Raw genomic sequence first — 21,285 nt, forward strand, 5'->3', positions numbered from 1 at the left:
CCCCCAGTGGCGAGTAGCAGCATCAAGCTTTATTAAGCTTTGCTTTTGACGATCCCACACCATAATGTACGCACAGCCTCAGTCGCGGCATTCTGCCATTTTCGGAATATAGCTGAGTAAACACTAAATTGACGCCTTTATATCATACCCTTGATTCGAGTATAAATGGAATTTGAGCCCGTCTCAGTCATGAAACCATCCTTTCAAATAAAACCATCTCATAAAATAACCAATCATTCATCATCGCAATTCCTTCCTTATTTGAACACCATCATGAGAGAACTTTTGAACAAAGTGTTGTACGGGTCATCTAGCCCCCAAGGCGTCTCTTCCAATGATGGCTCCCAATCACTTATTATTCGACCACACCCCAACGATGATAATCTCCTCTTTATCACGCCCTCTGGCTCCCCCAAAGATGCACCTCCACTCTACACGATATCTAAGCGCCTAAGTAATCCCAACTTTATCTTACACCGCGGATTTCCAGCCCCCGAAAATGCCGTCGCAGTAGCATCGATGCACATAAGCACATCAACGGTTGACCTATCAGTGTACAATCAGCCCATGGTTATCAAGAACAGCTCCATGACTGGGAGTTGGTCGTTTGATACGCACATGGGCAAGTTCAAGTGGAAGGTCAATCAATACACAGGAACAGGCTTTGAGCTGTATGATCGGCAAGGGAATAAAATTGCAAAGTACGGAAATGCAGGGCTGATGAACTTTGGAGAGAAGCAACTTAGTATCTATGTACCTGGAGACGAATTCTTTATTGCCATGGTGCTGTTGTCTGCTGTGGCTTCGAAGGAGTTGGCCAAGATTATTGAAGAGGTTGTTGGGGAGGTTGCTGGTGCAGTGGTGGGCGCTTAGATGCATTGTATGTACCATGGTTATTATTTTGAGGCGTTGGTAAATTATGCCTTTTCAATCTCGTGTCTCCTTATTAATGTTTTGCTGGACCGCATCCGACCCTCCTTCACCTCGTCACCACCGTAATCGTACATTTTGAGGCCTTCTTCCTAAAATTCACCATCGATCGATTCCATATCTGGATCCTTTGGAACATCCTTCAAGCTCCGGATAAACCGAGCTGGTACACCTCCCACCAATGTCTCTGGCTCGATATCTTTGTGGACAACTGCACCGGCAGCCACTGTGGAACCTCTCCCGATTGTCACTCCTGGGAGGATGGTTACTCGAGCACCTATCCAGCAATCTGACTCGATGCGTATGGGCAGGGAATATGAAGTGCCTTGGGCCTCTCTACGCCCTTTGATGTCCGTCGCGTGTGTTGTAGTGCAGATACAAACTCCTGGTCCGATGAGCACGTTGTCCCCGATGCTGACGAGAGCATTGTCATAGATGGAGATTCTGTGTATTGATTAGCAATGGTCCAGTACGGGGTCTGGAGACATACTCTCGGTTCATGTAAACTCCATTGCCGATAAAAGTGTTGCAGCCCCATACGATGAAGAATGGCGTTTCGATATTGACACTTTTACCCATTTTGCCAATCATTTGCTTGGCTAGTGCCATCCGTTTCATTTTGATGGATGAAAGGGTAGCATCATCAGGGATATCGTCATTGTTGAAAGCCCGTAGTTTTCTCATGACGCCAAGCTTGTAATCGTTGAGTGCTGGAGAGCTGCTGATATCAAGACTAGATGTATGCTGTTAGACATGGCGTGACAAGTGTCTTCAGTTGGGGTAGCTGACTTCATGCCGCTAATCATCTTGCCAAAATCATCGCACCAAGGAACGGGTATCTCGCTCTCTCGTATCTCGACGATACGTTGCGGATCTTTAATCGTCGCAGCCATTTTCTTGAAGGGATCCGAATCCAGACTCATGCAGGAGTCGCCAAGCATCGGTCGGGATAGCGCTCGAATGAGTTTTTCCATAGAGGAGACAGAAATGGGATTGGTTGGGAGGATTGTGGTTTGAGGGGTCCCCGTTGTTTAACTAGTTTAGCGGTGTAGAAAATAAAATTAAACCAAATTAGATGCTTATGTCACTCGCTAGATACTGATCGGCAAAGGATATTTCCTCTGATATCGTACCATCTTGCGAGAAATACGCCCTGTGGGTCTGACTGTGTCTTTTGTGGTGCTGTCAAATGATGCTCCAAAGATGAAGCTAATTAGATATAATTAGATAGTATATCCAGGAGAAGACCGTTATCAACTTATCAACAGCAAAACTTGGCATCACCATCAGAGACTGACACCCTCTACTATCCTTGGCCAAGCTTTTAGTCGAGCCCTGCAAACTAGAGTAGGCGACTCCAATATGTGGCGCCATCATCCATGTGCCTCTCTCGTAATCTCGCGTCGTCGTATTCACCACCCCAAGTCCAAACGAAAACCTTACCGAGGCTTGTCTTGTAAACGATGAATAGCGAGATGGCCCCCATTTAACGTACATAACTGGCTACTACCTATCAGGTGCCAGAGCCAAGATCCAATATACCGTTATATGAAAGGAAGATAATTGTGATTGATCAACTTTGTTCCCGATGCTGGAACTTGACCACAGGGTATATACAAAGGTAATCTCGCACCAAACATTGAAGGCCTTTCATGATAAATGCTACAAGGCCAAGTTCATTGAACGTATTTTCATATATCTAAATTAATGATTAATCTTAATAACGACAGGCGGCTCTGACTCCTCGATAACTACATAGTGTATGCCACTGATTCAGGGCAGCCGAAGGCATATTTTGCTTAAAGTTATCCTTCTTAGTGAAAAAAAGTGAGTGTAAAATGTATAGCGACACAGCTGGGGAACTGGACGCAGAACTGTACGCACTGTTGGAAACTGGTTGACGGGGCAGACCCAACTGATGTATTAGCCAGGAGCTACTTCCTAGTCCATGTTCTCATAGGTTCCTAAAGTTCTGTGACAATCTCCACCATTGCCTCTGGCGATATTATATCCTGGCGCTATGATGCAGGCAACATGATCAAGAATGAGTTATTCACCATGCGAAAACCCAAAATCTGGGAGCGCGTCCGCTATAGTTAAAGTCTACCTGCAAACACCTAACAAAACTCAATATTAGAGAGAGATGACAGATAACACTTATCTTAAACTGTCTGGCCATTTCATAAAGCTGAACCCTATATCTATACTTGAATCCTTCTAAAACTCCTTCCATCACTGTATCTCGAAATGCTTCCAATGACAATGTTGGGTACGTGGTCATCACAATGTTTAGTATCGACAATGTCACTTTTAGATATTAGTTCCTTTCCTTTGTTTGTAAGAAGGGGTAACTCACTATTCCTCACCCCCATATTGTTTCGTACACTCGTCGTCTAGGTATTCCAGTCGTTTTGACCCTTGTGAGTCACGGCCAAACTGAATAAACTGAAACATGATCGTTGTGGATGGTTGATGACACTTGATCAAATAATCGATTGCCCGCTGGATCGTGAACTGGACTCGATCTGCACCAAGTTCCCATATTCCATCAGTGTAAATATAGATACCTGTCGGCTTGACTTTGTCCCCAACAAGAACTCGATCGAGTATCATGTCGAGACATCGTCGCATGTCGCATGTTCCACTGACTGTCTTCATCTCCTTAATCCCCTTTTCAATTTTTGAACTATTTTTGCATCTGAGTGGGTTTTGGGCCACCTCCGAGGCAGCGTAGAGTTCCATGCCGTTATCGTCGGCTACTTTGGCAACGTATCCAACAACTCTTGCAGTCTTCATAACCTGTTGCTTGTGGCAGCTCATAGAACTGAAGTTATCAATCACCATGATCTGCGCTAATTAGTCTTTGTAGAGGCTGTAAAAGGAGTGGTATACCGACTTGATCTCTTCCTCGAGTCTCTCTGATCTTGCTTCGTGCTTCCTCCATCCCTGGTAAATCCATGACATCAGGTAGTTTGTCGGCTCTTGTGCTGATCGAACTCACAATAGAGCTCAGTTTGTCTTTCTTTTCCAATATTGAGTACACCATATCAACTGTCACCTTTCTCTCGGGCGGTTGAGGTATTTCTTGACTAGTACCCCGAGCTGGTGATTCAATGCCCACGGGAGATTGCTGGAAAGAAGTTCTGTATAATATCGTTCCGGGGGGTACTGGTTGCAGATCCTGGAATGGCGTCGTCGTAGTCAAAGGAGACAGCACTGGTCGGGCTGGGACAGGGGTTGTTACAGGTCTCTTGACTAGGGGCCGGGGTTCGGGGGGCCTTTGTTGCAAACTCCGGTCCGTTGGTGGTGACACTGAGGGCGACGCCATGTTGTTCTGAAGTTCCTTCATATCTCTGTCTGCCCGCATCCTGATCGACATGGCAGTTTCTCTCACGACAACAAGTCTGAGCATTTTGTCCAGAATAAGGTGGCTGATGTATGGGGAAATCTTGTCACGAACTCTCGTATCCTGAAAGGCCAAGTTGTGAAAGTCTTCAACGGCAGAGAGTCGATCAACACCGTCGTGAAAGCAAGCATCATAGTCAGCAGCTTTCATATGTCGTTGCCTCGAAATCTCTTCTTTTCTTCTCTGTCGGTACTTCTCGCGTCCAGATTCCCCGTTGATTGACCAAACCAAGACGTCGCTGAAGACAGCTCCAAGAGCCCAAATGTCTGTGGTAGGCGGGAGATCTGTTTTCACAAGCTCCTGCACAGAAAAGTTGGGATAGCTCTCAGGGGCAACTGTTCATACGTCTTTAGCTTGTAGTCCTCGGGCGCTGCGTAGAGGGGAAACTCACTATACATCCTGTTTCCTCTGTTTTCTGTCACCATAGTGCCCCCAAAGTTTGACACTCTCCCTATCTCAGCAAGTCCGAAGTCCGTGAGTTTGAACTTGACATCGAACGGTGAGACCTGGTTCTTTTGTGGGAAAACGAGAATATTGGCGGGTTGGATATCTTGATGGACACTAGAAACTGTTAGTACTCAACTTTCCGACGATGTTTTGGGCTTACCCAGCAAGAGTCCAATTCAATGGTCCATCAGGACGATACAAGTTGTGGAGGATCTCAAGCCCGTCGAGGAGCTTCAAAAGACGAGTCCAAAGTAGATAAAAGTCATCTGGGCTCTCGGGCAATGCAGTTGCCCGGAGAAAGTCTAGTAGGGAGCCTCCGGCTGCATACTCCAGAACCATGATGGACTTTTGCTTTCCTTGGAATGAAAAGCACGCAAAGTTCTTGGTGATCTGTTTAAAATCTTTGGAGCGCAGTTTCGAGTAAACATTGGTCTCGGCTGTGTAGAGGTCATCTGCATCGGTTCCCTCAAAAACCTTGAAAACAACTGGTTCGTTCTTTTGAGAGTTAGCGGCAAGGCAATTGTTAAAGGTGAAGGGCGTGATTACCTCTGGCGTGATGGAATTGCACGCGTTGTGAACTTGTACCTTCCATAGCTTGGCTCCATGGCAGCCACCTCGCCTCTCCGATAGTTGTTTGTCGTATGTAACTGGTAAAATTATACGGGGTGATATTGTGCGCTTGTATATACTATCAGGAGTGAAAACCAACGGATGGAATTTCCATTGATATCTCAGAAATTCTTCGGTCCATGGACAATTTCGGGGAAGTTCCACGCCATCAAAAGGTAGATGGTTATCATTGCGATCTTTAATATTACTGCAAAACCATGAGATCTCTTGAGGGTGGTCAATGTACACGAGAATAGAGAATATTTGGAGATGTTTTTTGATGATCAAATCCGAGCTATGTGGTATCGGAGGTCGATAGCCATTGAGAATGGCGTCAACACGCTTCTCGGACCAATAGTTCTTCAGCTTCGATGGCGCAATGTACGGGACTGTCTCATCCCCTCCATTGATACCAAGTTCGACATGTTCGTTGACATAATCTCGAAAGCGGACTAAGAGGTGCGACGTCATGTTGGTTGTGTGTGCGTGATGACCGCGGCTAGAAGTCGATTGCGTGGATAATCAATGGCAAGACCGCGTGACAGGGCCACCAGTGACGGGTCTGTACCAGGAGTATGTATATATAGAGGACACCAAGGCAACGTATCAGAAGATGACAGCGGAAGATGATAGTAGAGAGACCGACGAATTATAAGCATAAAACTCAGGGCTAGGCGAACAGCCATGTCATTGTCGGCAATCCGCCAGGTTTCCTTGAGCGCTTCGCCTCTTTCTGTCAGCCTAAGGACACTCTGATCATTGGGGCTGTTGGCTATGGCCCTGATCATGGAAGTCCAATCATGGTAATTACAAGCACCACAGCCTGCCAAGGGCTGACTTTGAGGCAGAAAGAAGCACTCCCTCCGGCAGCCCTGTTAACTGAACTATCACATCACACCATTTCCATCATCAATTGAACTGTAAGCAAGAGAATACTGTCTAATAAGACTGTAACCCTGGATTGCGACTATCCGTACCCAATAATGTGGTGGATAAAATTACACCTTGCCCTGTTCTTCACGTCTGCGAGCCCTACGAGCCAAACACTGAAACAGCAGAATCCAAAGTACAAATGTGATAAACATAAGAGGGAAGCAAATTGATGCAAACAGCTTGAAAGCCCCAGAATGGAAGGTGACAGCACCTCGAACGCCACTGGCAGCCTGATTTATCTCGACAAGACCACTTTGAAAGAAAGCCTTGAAAGATACATATGTCAGCACAGCCTGGTTTTGATACGGGTACTTACAGCAACAAAGGTGCCAGGCAGAAATGCAAGTGTGACACACGTGATAACGTGCATCGAGATCGTCTCCTTTTCCGTCTTGTATGCGATCTTCTCCATCTTCTCTGATTGGATATGTGAGCTCTCGGTGAATATGTGGCTGACCTGCGTGTTGCGGTATTGCAGAATACCATCAAACTGCGGTGAATGGCTAGCAGTCAGTAACTGAGGCTCCGCGGGGCTTAACAAACACTTACCAGCACCTTTCCTTCGTTTAGCCAAGCAATCAGGGATTCGATTTGAGTTACTCGAATCTCTAGATTCTTTCTGACACGTTCCACATGTCGAGTGAAAGAAGCCAATTCGGCCTTGCAGGGTATCTTAATTTGGCTGGGGAAAGCATCTCTGCTTTCCAAATCTTGGTAATGCTCAGTGATATCGCGCAGTGTCTGCCGATTCAACTTCAAGACCAGCCGAAAGTTCTCAAGATGTTCTCCAATATCATGAAGTTTTTGGGCTTCATTAATAGAAAAGGTATCAAGGACTATCAATGATTTGAGTTGATTTGAGACCCCCTCCTTCACCATCTCCTTCTCGCGTGGGACAGGCTCGGACGTGTTACCTGTTGTGGGTGTTAAACACAAGTACGACGTAAGAGCCTCCCAGCCATTTTTGTTGAACTGGAGCCGCGTCTTTTTAAAGGGTGCTTGCTTTTCTAATCCGTCGTCCGCATTTGTGTTCGACTTGCCGGTTAAGGCTCTTTTGACAGTCGTGTGAATACCAGACTGCTGATGAACCCTAGCTGTTTTTGCTTTGCTGAGGACAGTTCTGATTCTCTCTTCAAAATCATTGATGCATAGTCGCCAAGACTCGTCACACCACTGTAGGTGAATGAGATGGGTCAGCAATGTTGCTGCAAATGACTTGGACAACCCCTCAGCTGGAGTCGGGCTGAGACTGGGATCTTCCACAATTGCCTCCTTTATCATTTCCTGCATGAGACTATTTGTCTTGACTGTCAGCCACAGAGCCTTACCAGTAATCAAGTCATACTGGTGATGGACTGCCATCTGACGGATGTTCCATGTTGTTTCTCCCATGGGACCTGTGGATTGTTCCACAGAGCGTAGCAAATATTGAGTCCCGTGCACGCAACCTGAACGTCCAAGCCTGGGGATCTGTACGAGGTCATCTGTAGGCTTGTCAAGCGTATCGAATCCACTAAAACCTGTCAAATGATAGTCTTTTGGCTCCTTGGTGAAGCCGAAGGAAGAGATAAAGTCCAGAAAGCTAGCAGGTATCTGATAGAATGATGATAAGTAAACAAAGCTTTCATATGAGCAGTTTAACGGTGCGCGCGAGTCGCTAGACTCTAGAAATCTGGCAAGTCTTAGTATAATTTCTATTAATGTTCTCCCGGTTCGTATTCACATCATGCAAGAGTGAGGATCCTCCCGATTTTGGAGAAAATGCTTCTGGAGACCTGCAGGGCTTGTGAAGGTTGTTTGGTCATGTTCTGTCAAAGGTTAGAAGGTGTAGATTTATCGTTCATCATGGCTTACTCTGTTCTCTTTCGCCAAATTCAAGAATCGCGACTTCTTCTTTTTCGGCGTCAAAGAGTCTTGATTTTGACTTGATGAGCAGCTTGCGATGGCAGTTAAGGGTACGTCTTGGCTGACATGGCTTCTGAAGGTTGCAGGGGTAGTTGAGTGATTCGCTACAGTGCTGCATTAGTTGATCGTGGGTGTTCATAGTTGTGAGAAAGGGGACAAATGAATAAATTGATGAAAGGTATTTAGTTTAGAAATTTCATCCAGGACAAAGCAGCAACTTATACACGCAGTGTTTTGATGTGTTTATAAATAAAACCCTGTTGTCAAAGCAGGCTCTACCTAGAAAATATAGTTCAAAACACACAAAGGCCATTGTAAATCCATCTGCACACCGTCTCACATCTGTAACTGGACACCCTACGGCCACTGTTTCTTGCCTCTCAGCTTGAATATCTCCAGATCATCGTCCTGTCACAGTCAGCTACAGACTTATCCTCACAGCCTTGTGCGACAAACCTCAGTCAAATATTTATCGTCTGGTAAATTAAACACAAAGTGTCCGTTTTTGCACTGCGCTTGTAAATTGACAACCTGTCATCCTCGGTAGTGTGTTTGGGGAAGTCATACCTCGACGGTAATGGTAGGATCGTCAAACTTTGCGCGCAACCAGGCTTCGAAAGCGGCTGGGAACAGCTTGTAGTCCGTGTACTCAACCTCGTGCATCGTATTCGGGCGTGTGAGGTTGACCCGAATTCACAAGGCAGATTTCATGTGTCGCGACCGCGGTTTATATGCTTTAGGTGGAGCGGGGGGGCTTGAAACTCGGAGGACTTTCAACAGAGCCTCAGCGCATAAGTACCTACTTAGGTCGGGCGTTGGTGCAGGTGTTGGTGATAAACAGGCAGCAGTGCAGTGCAGTAAAGACTTCTGGCCAATAAATAGGTTGCCCAGGTCACCCACTGCCACGCTGAGGCGTTCATCAGTGAGACACGATTCTATAAGACACAAGTCGCTATTGGATATTGGTGGCGGGTGATCAGATCAGTTCAGCCTGACTTCAAATAAACTGAAGGAATGGCGCTGTTGCTGCTGTTTTTGTTGTTATTGTTGATCCATCTTGCGCAGAGAGCTAGAATTCTGTGAGAGGAAACAGGGCGACGAGATAGGTAGTTAGGCACAATAGATGAGAAGGCCGGGTTATTGAAAGGCTATGTGAGTTGCTTCAATCAACCAAAGGCATTAAAAGGAGTCCTATGAAGAGTGATAACGAACCTCTAGCCTTTCACTAGTTATAGAGGCGAAGTCGAAAAGGGGCAGTGATTATATCTCGTATATCCATGTTCAGACCGCCGTTGCCTTCTGGGAGCTGCTTTCAGTTTAAAGTCAAATGTCCCAAACTGCGCAAAAGGATACAAAGCCTGGAATTCAGGTTTGTTCATGTGGTATTCGTCTGTTTGAGCTTTGGAGAGTATGTGTCGCGTTGTGCTCACCAGCAGGATGATAAGGCATCTTTTGTAAGTTGTCTTTTCTCTTTGTTCATATCGGTTCTTAATCTGATCAATGATCTTGCAGAAATAGGGCCCATACAGTATATCCTTCAGCTCAGCTTCTCAAAAGACTTCCCGTTGTCGATTCACTAACTGCGTATGGTGGACCTCTAAAAAGAACAATTTGTCAAATATGAGTGCTTGTTGTGTATGAAGGCTATGTCTCTCAATTCCTCCACGGCCTTGTGCCGACACAATCACATTCCAGGATAGTGCCAACAGTATCGAGAAGGGCCGTTCGTCTGAATTGCGAAATGGTAATTGGATGTCGCATAGTACTCGAAAGAAGCGTCCATAATCTCTCTATATCTAAAAGATAAAGTCAGGGGAAACAACTTAGCCGCTTTGGAAATCCGAGCATCGTTGGGGCCTGATGAGCTGGCAAAAGCCAGACAAACACAGCATGCCAGACCGCTTCCTGCTCTTTTACATTTCTGATGGTTATTTTGTCAGTCGCTGATGAAACCACGGAAACCCGTCACCATTCCGCTGACAACAACTCACCCCACCCGCAGAGCTATATATACTCAAGCTTCAAGGTAAGGTTAATTGATCGACATATGGTAATAGTGGGACTCTGTTGTCAAGCGGGCGCTCGGGTAGTGGTTAACGATAGAGTGAAACGCGGCTAAGCTGTTTGACATTATATATATCCTCCGTCACCCGGTTGGGGTTCATAGCTTGAACAGGCCAAGCCCACAAACCCATCATATATAGTTTAGAGTTATATCTTGGACCAAATGATCATGCAATTGAGAAAAAAGAGTTTATTCCCCATTGCCTAGAATTAATTCCGGATATTGTACAAAATGCCGACTTGGCAGACGGCCCAAGATTATGAGCACTCTTGGCGCATCCACAATTTTACGAGGAACCCAGTCAAATTTTTGTTACTCTGAGGGGGAAGAAGGCCGTCTATGAAACAGAGTTTGAGTATCGAAAATCCCCCGTATTTGTATTTAGAAAGGGGACCCATGAACGCGTCATCAAACATCGTTTGTCGTGGTCAGTGAATTTTGTTAATTCTTTTGACACTCGGAAACCAGGGCTGTCGCGGGGGATAATCATCTTTTGGGATCTTGGAAAACTCTGGGCAAAGCTCGCTAGTGTCTGAGTTGGGTTTAGTCCTTGTTGGCAAGTGGCAGTGCTGGCGTGTCTCTCCCTTGGCTTTCTTGTCCTCTGTTGCAGATGATACCTTAGTTGATATTGGGGGTAGGATCCAGCCGTCGGAAATTTTCTGATGGTTCCTTCGTCATCTTCCTCAAATTCAGCCTTGCCGCATGTTGTGTTCTGTCGACTGCAGTATCCTACCAACGACGATAGGTCAACGCTGATGACTCTGCGAGATACAAATGCCTGATATTTAAAGAATCGCCTTTCCGAAAACAGCAATTGCAGAAGCGGCGGTGGGGTGGTCGGTACTCATTATCTCAACACTATAGAGAGCAGATCCACCATGTCAGTATATTCATCCAGGAACAACAACATTGAAATAAGAAACTAAACTATTCGAATAGGGCACCAACAGTACATCTACCATGGTTTCTCTTTGGTGGGATCATGCTTATATTATGCACAGTCATGTATGTTCTTTCGCCTCAAACCAATGCTCTCTACTAACCTTGACAAGACTTTTAGTTAAATTCCCCAGACTATACGGCCACGGTCGTTCAACGAACAGAACGCCTAGAAGAGGATCAAGAGACGGTTTTACTTGGACGACACTAGAAGCAGGATGTTCATCACAAAGACACAAGTGCCGCTGGTGGCGAAGAAACAGAGACACAACCCATTTCAGTGCATCAGAAGTTTGGTATGTCTTTACCAGCTGTTTGGTACGCCAATACTGATTGTTGTTTAGCGGTATCTGTTTGCAGACATTAGGGAATCAAGAACGCTTTCAGAGACTAAGATGCGATCATATGTTTCACACAAGATGTGTTGATACGTGGCTTCGACGAAACCAGGACGACTGTCCGTTGTGCAAATCGGTACACATTCCACATAGACAAGGCAGCTCATGACTATATACGACGATGATACCCAGAGGACAAGGCGAGATTTGGCTTGGTTTAAGCTCATTGGCAGTGTCTCTCGAGAGACTCAGTTTACCTACATGGATAGAAAATAGAAATGTAGACAAATTTAACGACCACTATCGACGCCTCAAATAAAACGAATCTCTCAAAATGAACGAATAATAGAGACAGAAGTGAGACTCATCGCGTGAATAAAGCTGGATTAGGCAAAACAATTACCCAGACATCTCTTTATGGCCAACCGGCACTTCAAGTACCAGTTCACTATTGCTATTCTACAGCCAATGATTTAACAGACATGATTACTCCCCATACAGCAATGAGCATCCAAATATACTTTGAAATTTAACTTTGATACAGTCAGACTTGGTTAGACCTGTTGGCGACTGTTCGGGAATAACTCCTGATACTGAAATGCTTAATTGGTTTGCATGTGATGGACAACTAGCGGGGCTTATCACCATTATTATCGATTGGCTATCGATAATCTATCGATTAGATTGGGAGCTATCTAATCGCTTATCGATTACTAGAGGGGAAGTGGAGATTCTTTTCGTCTCCTGATCTACCCTAAATCTCACTCGTAGATATCGGCAGGAAGAAAGCTCCGGTGGCACAGCATGCAAAAAACCTTGCATTCAGCTGCCATGACCAGAACGTGACACCGGTGAGGACGGAAACGGTTGTTTAACCTTGGGAAAGCTTATCGAACTGTTGGCGGAGCGTCAAGAGACCGGTTGAACGGCCGCATTGAGTGAGTTTGATGCTACGTTGTGAGAAGTGGGCAGATGAACGCGCGCATCAACAGGAATACTACATGGTCGTGTTACTTGTCGCAAAAGAGATGAATATGGTAAAGATAATAATGAATTTTTTCAAGTACAGTACAGTCGGGATGTACGTCAATATCATTGCGTGATAGGATAACCCAACATGGACGACGAGAGTACCCCAGATCAACAGCGGTTGATCGCCCTCTGTGCAGTAGTACGCCAAGATAAAGAGCACTAAACCCTCCCACGCGAACGGCAGTAAATGAGTGGGTGGTCAAAACATTCCGCACGCATCCGAGAGCACAGTCAGAGAACAAGGATAGCTAAGCGAGGTCAAGTTATTGACTCAACCCCTCACCAAACAAGCATATTTACCGCAAAAGAAACCTGTTCTCTGGTGTCTTTTAGCTTTGCTATTATCATTAGTTATCTGGTAGTAAAGTGTTAGCGGCCCAAATGCCCTTTGGTGAGCCCATGTGGTCCAAGTGATTGGACTTGATGCATGTACCTTGCATATGACGTCTACTAAGTTACTCAGTACTATACCTGATAACTAATTACCGCCTTGTGCCACTGCTATCCAATCCCTTGTCCCATGTGTGCGCCCTTGGCGTTTTGCTCTCGTCTTGTTATCTCTTGCACGTGCGTCACTGGAGAGATTCTCTTCGGTTAGTCTGAGTCTGTTAGCTTCCAGCCCCCAATTCTTGTATCCCGAATGGGGCTTGATAGAGCGATGGTTGGTTTGGGTTTAAGTTCAGTGGAGGTGGTGATTGATTGAGGTTGCCAGGTTGCGCCCGTCCCGTTCAGAGCTTCTCTCTTTTAAAGGTCAATCCATCTGCACTTTTTGCAGATCTTATTTGTTTATCTCTGGTGTTTATCCTTTGGTCTACTCTCGACTCTAGTACTATACAGTAGTACTGCCTCACCACTAGACACACGCAGTCCAATCGGTAAAGTGGGAGCAATGGAACAACCGCAACACGTCAATTCGCCATCCCACATGCCGACATGGCACGAGAACAAAAGCGAAAAGGCGACCGCTATGCCTTCTCGGCCTCAATTCTCATCGTCGTCAAAGTGTCTTGAACCACTTGACGCAGACAGAATGGATCTGCGATACATCTTTGCCAACAGACTTATGCCTGTCGCTTTTGCCCTGCCATGGGTTGCGAGCATGGTCATATCCTGTATCCCATTCACCAGGATCAGTTTAATTGACGCCCCAGACTTTCTGTAAGTTGTTGAATTAATTACGCATCAATTAAAAAAATGTCGCTAACTTGTACAGTATTTTGGCTGCGCTTATCAGCATCATCGAAGTCCTTAGCATCGTCGCAGTCTTTATCTACGCTTCCCTCCGCTCCGACGACGACACAAACAGCACCTTTAAAGAGAAATGTCTCCGGGTTTGGTTCTGGTTTCTGTTTATCAGCCCTTTCGTCACTGGTACCATGGTTGTTCTCATGGCTAGCGACATTTCGTGCGACCCAGAGGATGATCTGGACATGCACCAGCCAATCTGCCAGGTTGGCATCCGTCTCATTAAAGCCACAGCATTATGCCGAGCTGGAATAATGTAAGCACCCATTAATTAATTATCTCTAATTTTCACTAACAACCCCAGCGCATCATTCCTTTTCGCGACATCATCATGGCTTGAGCGCCGTCCCAGACAGCCCACCAACTACTACTATGACCCTCTTGAGGAAGAACCCTGATTTTGGGAATCCCTACACACGGACATCAATGTCGTCATGACTTTTTCGCTTTGTATAACGAATAACTACATATTTACACGATACCCCAGGAACAGAAAAACATAAATGCATACATAAAAACTCACTTGCCACGGCCCGATCAAAGTCTAATGCAGTAGTGGTTAGCCCTTTTGAGCAAGCCGAAAGCCATCGGCAAACACCAACCGGGAAGTTTACGTTTTTGATGACGCACATTTAGGCTCAATATTATCCGAAATATCCGGTTAGTTTTGTCTAGTTTGTCTCTATGATGTACAGTGACTTGTTTGCATCATCGACCATCAACCCAGCCATAGTGATAAACCCTGTTTTTAAGCATAACCCTTGTTCCCTTTCTTTCAACGACTTTGATGTATCGCGACTTGACTTGGCACGCAACCGTCAATAGCCCACCCACACCTTGTTTTCGTTTGTTCCTGGACGGGAGCTGCCGCATGCGGCCCTACTTTAATCTGTCATCACATTCTTCACCATCTCGTGCTCTCTTTCTCAACATGGCTAGACTTGCTGTGCCTCCATTCGACAGAACATAACTTCCTCCAACTAAACCACATTAAGCAGGCATTCCTCGGCAGTGTTGCTATAACAGAAGCCATCTACCGAGGACGGATTCCGTGATCCGACATCCTTCCTGTGCCTTGGTCAATAGCTGGAAGCTTGTCTCATTTTGGAAGAGAATTTGCGGGGAAGAGAGCAAGGGGACCTCAGGGTATCAGAAAAATTGATCGCTGGAAGCATAAGAGACAAAATTATTAGGGCAGCTTATGCCACTTAGACTGAGCTTCTTAGACTTGTTATTTTTATAGCCTAAGACTTCGGAGGCCAACTTTCCCGCTACCCAATAGGGGGAGCATCTTGGAATGCGAACTCAGCGAAGCATCAATATTTGCTGCGATACCATGTTTCAGAATTATCCAATACATATGCATGGTTTGATGATCATACGTCGCACAAGATAAGCCCAAGTAGATAAATTTATTCCTTTGCTCGGATTGGACACTCATTTTCTAAGATAGGAAATAGTCATAGTCAACCTAATTGTTGTATCTATCTCTATATCTAATACTTGTTCAAACTCTTTATAGTCTGTCTAAACTCCCAACAACTCAAGAGTCTTGTAATCCATAATAGCAGCAGAATATCTCTCCCCCATGGCAAAAACCGCCTCATCAGGCTGCATCGCCTGAGGCGTCATGGCCCAAAGGAATCCCTGCAGAGTATATCTCTGATAATCTCCCCAGATATCCTCTCTCGACAACTTAGGTCCTCCCTCTTTGTGTAAAGCCTCGAGATAAACCTCGATCAGCTCCTTCTCATGCTGCCGACGATCCTCTACCGTCATGGCACCCGTGAGAAAGTATGTCACATCGAGAATCGAAGGACCATACTGCAAACCCTGCCAGTCGATAAAACCAGGAGTGCCATCCTTAGTAATCAGGGTGTTGCCGATATGATCGTCACCATGGATCAGAGAGTAGTATTTCTGATCCGCATCGGCAAACTTCCACAAAGACTGGAACGCCTTTCGCACACGATCCGGATCCAGTAGCTCCTTCGCCACAGGGGGACGAACCTTTTCGTCAAAACGAGCTCCCCATGGTGCAGGTTCCAGAAGAGCCAAGACAATTTTCCTAACAGGATTCTCGAGCTTGGCACCATCCTTTCCAAATAACCATGGGTAAGCTTCCTCCTTTGAATTCCACGAACTGGCATGTAGGCTGGCCAGTTGCTTCAACGCTTCACCAACCATCTTGTGGTTCCATGGCTCGAGCATAGTACCAAACGTAGCTTCCTTTGATATGTCGGACATAATGACGATGCCCTGACCGTTGACAACATCCGTACTAGCGAACCAGATGCGGGGCAGCAGCATCTTTGTCTGAGGTGCAACGTGTTGGTAAAACTCAGCCTCGCGACGGTATGTCGCCCACATCTCGGGGTACGCCACGCGGATTGCTGGATTGAAACCACCTTTGACAACAACATTGTTGGGGATGTCAGTCTTGACACCATCACCGAATGTGAGGTGCACAAAGAGCTTGGAAGCTGTGCCATGTATCATAGAAGTGATTTCAAAAGCTTTGACCTCGATTCCGAGTGCTTCCGACAGCCATTCCGAAGTGACTTCCTCTGGGGTCATGGGCAGAGCCTTGTTTGAGCCAAAGTCAGCCCGCAGGACTTTGGAGCCTTTTACCAAAGATTGAGACATTGTGAATTATGATATATTTGATAAGAGCCCAACAATGAGTGTGGCTTTCTCGCTAAGGTATGTCGAGAGTGACTGATATGAGGGGGCCATTGCGAAGGTTTTATACCCTTGACCGCCAAGTAGCAAGCGTTGTCAGGCCCGTCGGCCGGATGCAACGTCCATGGACACAATCAAACATGATCCACTGGAAGGAAGTAATATGTAAGCAGTACTCTGTAACGAGACACTAACTCGGCAATCAGAGTTCAAAACTAATGAAAGCGTTGCCCAAACTGTTGGTTTGCCGGGGTCTTGGGTTCTTGGCAGGATGTTACATCCGGTGATGGATATGCAGGGGCCATACCTACGAATAGTTCGATAGCTTGGGCTGACGACTCCCAAGATAACGAGACAACAAGGGCCGCTACAGCCGATGAGATTCAGCTGATAGGTCGATCCATATTACAATTCAGACACAGTGAAACTGTTGGCTACTTTACCGAAAGTTTAAAAGCAATGACCCCATGTTATTCGTATCGGTTCCAAGGATGTTGCTTCATGGGCAGGGCAAGGAGCTGGATCCTGTTGAACCGTGGCACAGCCTGAGAATGAAATGCATCCATAAGCATTGAAACGCTGAATTAACTGGTGACCCGAGTCTTCGGGTTCAAATATAGTCGAATTCCCGGTTTCTGTCCCTCTGGAATTCTTGTTGTTGTTATATATCTCGCATGTCCATGGCCTTCCGGACTTTCCGCGGATAAGCTGAAGCCATGGATCACAATGTCAACATCTACAACACTTCGGTGATCCCACCACCACACGGTCAGATCTCAAACTTTGATAGGTCCCTGTCTGGCGTGCAGCTGGCAACGATAGTTGTATTTGCAGTAACCTTCTTTTTGGCGACGTTTACACTCGCTCTTCGCTATGTTACCAGTGTCTTGGTTGTCAAAGAATGGGAGTTGGATGTTGGTACGTACTTGTCAATTAATTAACCTACATCTAGTGCAGCCACCAATCTAACGGTAACTAGTTCTGATTACTCTATCATGGGGAACCGCCCTGGGATACTTCGTCTCTGTCTCCTTTATGATGAAGTACGGATGGGGCTCACATGCTTGGGATGTTTCACTCGCCGATTTGGTGAACTACAACAAGGTACGGCATGCTTTCCCAGGTGGGTTGCATAAAAACCGGTACTGATTTAGTGGTTGATATAAATATTAGATTACTCTTAGTGTATGTATGGCCTAAGAGTGAACTAATAATTTCATCTGTACTACTTCAAGTCCCTATTTTTTTTTTTAGCAACCCGCCTGTTTCCATACACCTAACCACATAGCTAATCTAACTGTGACAGTATCTCTCGCCGACGACTTTAACGTACATCTGGAGTCCGACCTTGACGAAACTCTCCATCCTGTCGGTTTTGTACCGTATCAGCCCTGCCCGACCACACCAATATGCAGTCTACATCATCGCCGGAAGCCTCCTGATCTATACAATAACCTTCACCGTCCTCCTAGCCGGACCGTGCAACCCGCGCTTTAATGGCTCGGGTGTATGCTTGAACAACCTTGCCATTGCGCAGGTGGTGTTGAACATTGCCAGCGATCTAGCCATCATTATTCTGCCATTGCCTACTCTCTACCACCTTCAAATACGTTTTAGACAAAAGCTAGTGGTTGCAGGCATCCTCTCCGTTGGATCTGCGTAAGCAACCTTTCCTTCATGACCATTGGTGGCCGCACACTAACTCTTCTCCAGTGTCTTAGTCGCATCCATCGTCCGAGCCCCTTATGTTCAAATCTTCGCCACCAACCCCGACTTTACACTCAAACAAGCTGAAGCTGGAATATGGTCACTCGTCGAACTCAACATGGGAATCGTCTGCAACAATCTCATGCGACTCAAGCCGTTCCTGAACCGATACCTACCCCAACTCTTGACTTTTCTCGGCATGTCAGGAGGCAAGTCGAAGCAGAAGATGACCAACTCAGTTGACATGAATGGGAACTGGCAACACAAGGGCTCTCAGGGTTATCAGCTGCACAGTATAGGAAAAGGCAACAATAATGAGAGCTTCAACAAAAAGGCAGGAATGCAAGACACAGTGTTTGAGGATTCGACGAAAGAGACGATGGGTGACAATGGCAGTACTGATAGCATATTGAGAGTTTAGACTGTCAGAATATAGCATCGATGTGGGAAGAAAAGGAACTGCACAAAAGACAGATTCAGAAAACTATCAATGTCTGATAGTAGACACAGTTAGGGTATACTCATAAGGTGCATTTACGGGTCGCATATTTACGAATTAAGCTTCACTTCAAGCAAACTAGAATTATTACAGAATTATAGAGTCACAATGTTCACGCAAAACAAATGGATTTAGAGTTTCAGGAACACACTACGCATAATAGTAATGGCATCAGCAATCACACACATGAAAATCTCGCACCAAGTATCCTCAAACCTTGTTTATGTCCGTCTATCTCCCGGTGCCTGAACCAAGGAACTCAATCCTTGCCAGGGGAGGACCTCCTTTTCCCTGCCTCACTAGCTCCTCATACCCTTCTCCTTGACTCGGTCAAAAAACTTTAGCTCCTCAGCTATAGCTCGCTCTCCCATCACCGATGACCCCATGGTGGGATATAGGGCCTCTAATTGCACCTCGCGTACATTTACCGATGGTTCTTCCTTGCTTCCAATCATCATAATCTCCATTATATTGCCGTCACCATATTGCGGCTCCTGGAGCACTTGTAGGGCGAGTTCGGCAACATGTTCTGGCTCTAATGCTACACTATCGGGGCCAAGACGATCGCGACAGTAGTCTTGTTCAAATATGGGTGTCTATACGGTAGTATTAACATGCTGAAAGTGGATGAAGGATATTAGTCATACAAAAACGGCCGCGGGACAAATTGCTGCGTTGCGAATACCGAGTACTCTCTTCAAACCACTCAGAGACTTTACCATACTGACAAGAGCAGCTTTACTGGCAAAGTACAGTGGGGTTTGCATAGAATGCAAGTAACCACCCATACTAGCAATAAACAGCATATTTCCTTGTACATCTGGGTTCTGCTGCCAATAGTCTATGGCGATTTGCGACAACCTAATCGGACCAATGGTGTTGATGGCAAACGTCTGGTATTGGCCGACTTGAGCATCTTCTACATCTTTAGCAAGAGGCGAAATGCCGGGAGGATGCCAAAAGGAGCTTGATGGCGGCTCATAGACCCCTGCACTATTGACGACGATGTCGATTCGTCCGAACCTTTCGAGTGTCGTCTTCCATAATACTAAAATTTGGCTCCAGTCTGAGATGTCCGTTTCGCAAAAGACGGCACTTGGCTTGCTGGGATCAGGGGTGGGGTGAGGATACTCGCGGATAGTAGTTGCGGCTTCAGGTCGGAGACGTAGATCTGCTACCATAACAGAACATCCAGCCCCAAGGAGTAATTTAACAATGGCATGGCCGATGCCTGAGAGCTGCATAAGCATGATATGATGTACTTTCTGTAGATCACTGACCAGAGCCACCGCCGGTGACGATAGCGAAGTGACCTTTTACCGAGTACGACATGATTCAGAAAAAACACAAGATGGTGGAACCAAACTGTGTGAGACATCATCAGATGCGGCCTGGGACAAGACCCTTATTATTTCTAATTTATCTGCCAATCTGTGTGTCTCTAGGCGAGAGTTGAACAGACAGCCAAGCATTTTGGGCTGCAAGATCATATCATGGTTGCAGTGTGGGGTTTAACGAGAAACAATGCCGTGGATGGAAAGGTTCTAGTTTCTGTTCTCTGTTGTATCGAGTAGTGACAACAGCTTGAATGCATTAATAGTTGGAAACTCTAATCTTCAGAATAAAATGAATTATGCACGAGATAACGAGTCCCATTACTCTGAATCATTCATTTGCTCCTCCAAAAGAATAGTTGAGCTATTTCTGTCTTCTTGGTGCAGAAAACGTTGGCCGATACCCTTGTTCCAAAGCGGGCCAAGGTGTGATCAAAGTTTATTGACAGCTAACCAAAGCACATCGCGACAAGACTTGCAGCTCTTCCCGCGGAACAAGCCAATTGTCCGTAGTGGCCTCTTCTGGCGTGTTAGAAGATGCCAAGGTTGGTTAATATCTCAACCGGGAACGGCCCTGGTCGCCTTTCAAGGCATCGGGTACCGGGTATAGGAAACAAATACGCCTGTCAAATTGCAGCACAAGGTCATTAATTGTCCAGGGTATGCTTGTAGTTTTGTCTTGTCTGCTCCATCCAGCATTGTCATCTCGATCTGTCCGAGGCCACAGTCTTGTCAAACAAAGCTCACAATCCTCATAATATTCCATCATGTCAAGTAAAGTTTAATAAACGATTGACAGCTCTCTATAACCCTTCATGCACGATTCCACGTCAGAATTTGCGCCATATCGGGAAATCTGGGGGATCGACCGGAAGTACGGACTTACGGGACACAAACTCTACTCGCGAAATGGTTCTGTATCCGGCCATGTACTGCTGCTGTCAAGAACAGTCTCTTAGATTGACCAACAGCATATACGAGCCTCCCAACCAAAACTCTGGGCCAAGGTCAGCAAATCTCACCTTTTACTCAACCCCTGCACCAACCAACAAATCCCATACCCTGAAGTTATTCGGGAGTCGGACTTTGAAAAGACTCCGTCAGTGGGGACACCACTAATTAAGCTCACGCCACGAATTCCATGTTCAATTTGATCACCTGCGACAGGGTTCAAAAGCGGGCTACCGACTGATTGGTCCGTTGTATCAAGGGTC

General features: G+C 46.0%; 9 protein-coding genes across 9 annotated transcripts; 4 read left to right on the forward strand and 5 right to left on the reverse strand.

Annotated features, from left to right (window-relative positions):
- Nucleotides 1-567: 567 nt before the first annotated feature.
- FGSG_02412 (uncharacterized protein) lies at nucleotides 568-873 on the forward strand (the record flags this gene model as incomplete). Its single annotated transcript, XM_011320027.1, has 1 exon — nucleotides 568-873. The coding sequence occupies one exon, from the start codon at nucleotides 568-570 to the stop codon at nucleotides 871-873; it is 306 nt and encodes a 101-aa protein (XP_011318329.1).
- A 149-nt stretch (nucleotides 874-1,022) lies between these two features.
- FGSG_12131 (uncharacterized protein) lies at nucleotides 1,023-1,904 on the reverse strand (the record flags this gene model as incomplete). The annotated part of the gene is made up of 3 exons (XM_011320028.1): nucleotides 1,023-1,374; nucleotides 1,421-1,663; nucleotides 1,756-1,904. 3 exons carry the CDS (start codon nucleotides 1,902-1,904, stop codon nucleotides 1,023-1,025), a joined length of 744 nt encoding a protein of 247 aa, XP_011318330.1.
- A 1,381-nt stretch (nucleotides 1,905-3,285) lies between these two features.
- FGSG_12132 (uncharacterized protein) lies at nucleotides 3,286-5,863 on the reverse strand (the record flags this gene model as incomplete). The annotated part of the gene is made up of 4 exons (XM_011320029.1): nucleotides 3,286-3,782; nucleotides 3,823-4,671; nucleotides 4,728-4,897; nucleotides 4,944-5,863. 4 exons carry the CDS (start codon nucleotides 5,861-5,863, stop codon nucleotides 3,286-3,288), a joined length of 2,436 nt encoding a protein of 811 aa, XP_011318331.1.
- Nucleotides 5,864-6,390: 527 nt separating this feature from the next.
- On the reverse strand, nucleotides 6,391-8,893 carry FGSG_02414 (uncharacterized protein; the record flags this gene model as incomplete). The annotated part of the gene is made up of 6 exons (XM_011320030.1): nucleotides 6,391-6,591; nucleotides 6,642-6,815; nucleotides 6,875-7,989; nucleotides 8,180-8,342; nucleotides 8,687-8,761; nucleotides 8,798-8,893. The coding sequence occupies 6 exons, from the start codon at nucleotides 8,891-8,893 to the stop codon at nucleotides 6,391-6,393; spliced, it is 1,824 nt and encodes a 607-aa protein (XP_011318332.1).
- Nucleotides 8,894-11,255: 2,362 nt separating this feature from the next.
- Nucleotides 11,256-11,848, forward strand: FGSG_12133 (uncharacterized protein; the record flags this gene model as incomplete). The annotated part of the gene is given in 4 exon segments (XM_011320031.1): nucleotides 11,256-11,300; nucleotides 11,446-11,552; nucleotides 11,579-11,708; nucleotides 11,726-11,848. The coding sequence occupies 4 exon segments, from the start codon at nucleotides 11,256-11,258 to the stop codon at nucleotides 11,846-11,848; spliced, it is 405 nt and encodes a 134-aa protein (XP_011318333.1).
- A 1,579-nt stretch (nucleotides 11,849-13,427) lies between these two features.
- FGSG_02415 (uncharacterized protein) lies at nucleotides 13,428-14,561 on the forward strand. Its single transcript, XM_011320032.1, has 3 exons — nucleotides 13,428-13,762; nucleotides 13,818-14,105; nucleotides 14,154-14,561. Exons 1-3 carry the CDS (start codon nucleotides 13,530-13,532, stop codon nucleotides 14,245-14,247), a joined length of 615 nt encoding a protein of 204 aa, XP_011318334.1. The 5' UTR covers nucleotides 13,428-13,529; the 3' UTR covers nucleotides 14,248-14,561.
- An 815-nt stretch (nucleotides 14,562-15,376) lies between these two features.
- Nucleotides 15,377-16,495, reverse strand: FGSG_02416 (uncharacterized protein; the record flags this gene model as incomplete). The annotated part of the gene is made up of 1 exon (XM_011320033.1): nucleotides 15,377-16,495. One exon carries the CDS (start codon nucleotides 16,493-16,495, stop codon nucleotides 15,377-15,379), a length of 1,119 nt encoding a protein of 372 aa, XP_011318335.1.
- A 752-nt stretch (nucleotides 16,496-17,247) lies between these two features.
- On the forward strand, nucleotides 17,248-17,680 carry FGSG_02417 (uncharacterized protein; the record flags this gene model as incomplete). The annotated part of the gene is made up of 2 exons (XM_011320034.1): nucleotides 17,248-17,449; nucleotides 17,511-17,680. 2 exons carry the CDS (start codon nucleotides 17,248-17,250, stop codon nucleotides 17,678-17,680), a joined length of 372 nt encoding a protein of 123 aa, XP_011318336.1.
- A 1,356-nt stretch (nucleotides 17,681-19,036) lies between these two features.
- Nucleotides 19,037-20,069, reverse strand: FGSG_02418 (uncharacterized protein; the record flags this gene model as incomplete). Its single annotated transcript, XM_011320035.1, has 3 exons — nucleotides 19,037-19,333; nucleotides 19,385-19,908; nucleotides 20,018-20,069. 3 exons carry the CDS (start codon nucleotides 20,067-20,069, stop codon nucleotides 19,037-19,039), a joined length of 873 nt encoding a protein of 290 aa, XP_011318337.1.
- Nucleotides 20,070-21,285: the final 1,216 nt, after the last annotated feature.

This window comes from Fusarium graminearum, chromosome 1 (assembly GCF_000240135.3).
Source record: "Fusarium graminearum PH-1 chromosome 1, whole genome shotgun sequence".
Lineage (NCBI taxonomy): Eukaryota > Fungi > Ascomycota > Sordariomycetes > Hypocreales > Nectriaceae > Fusarium > Fusarium graminearum.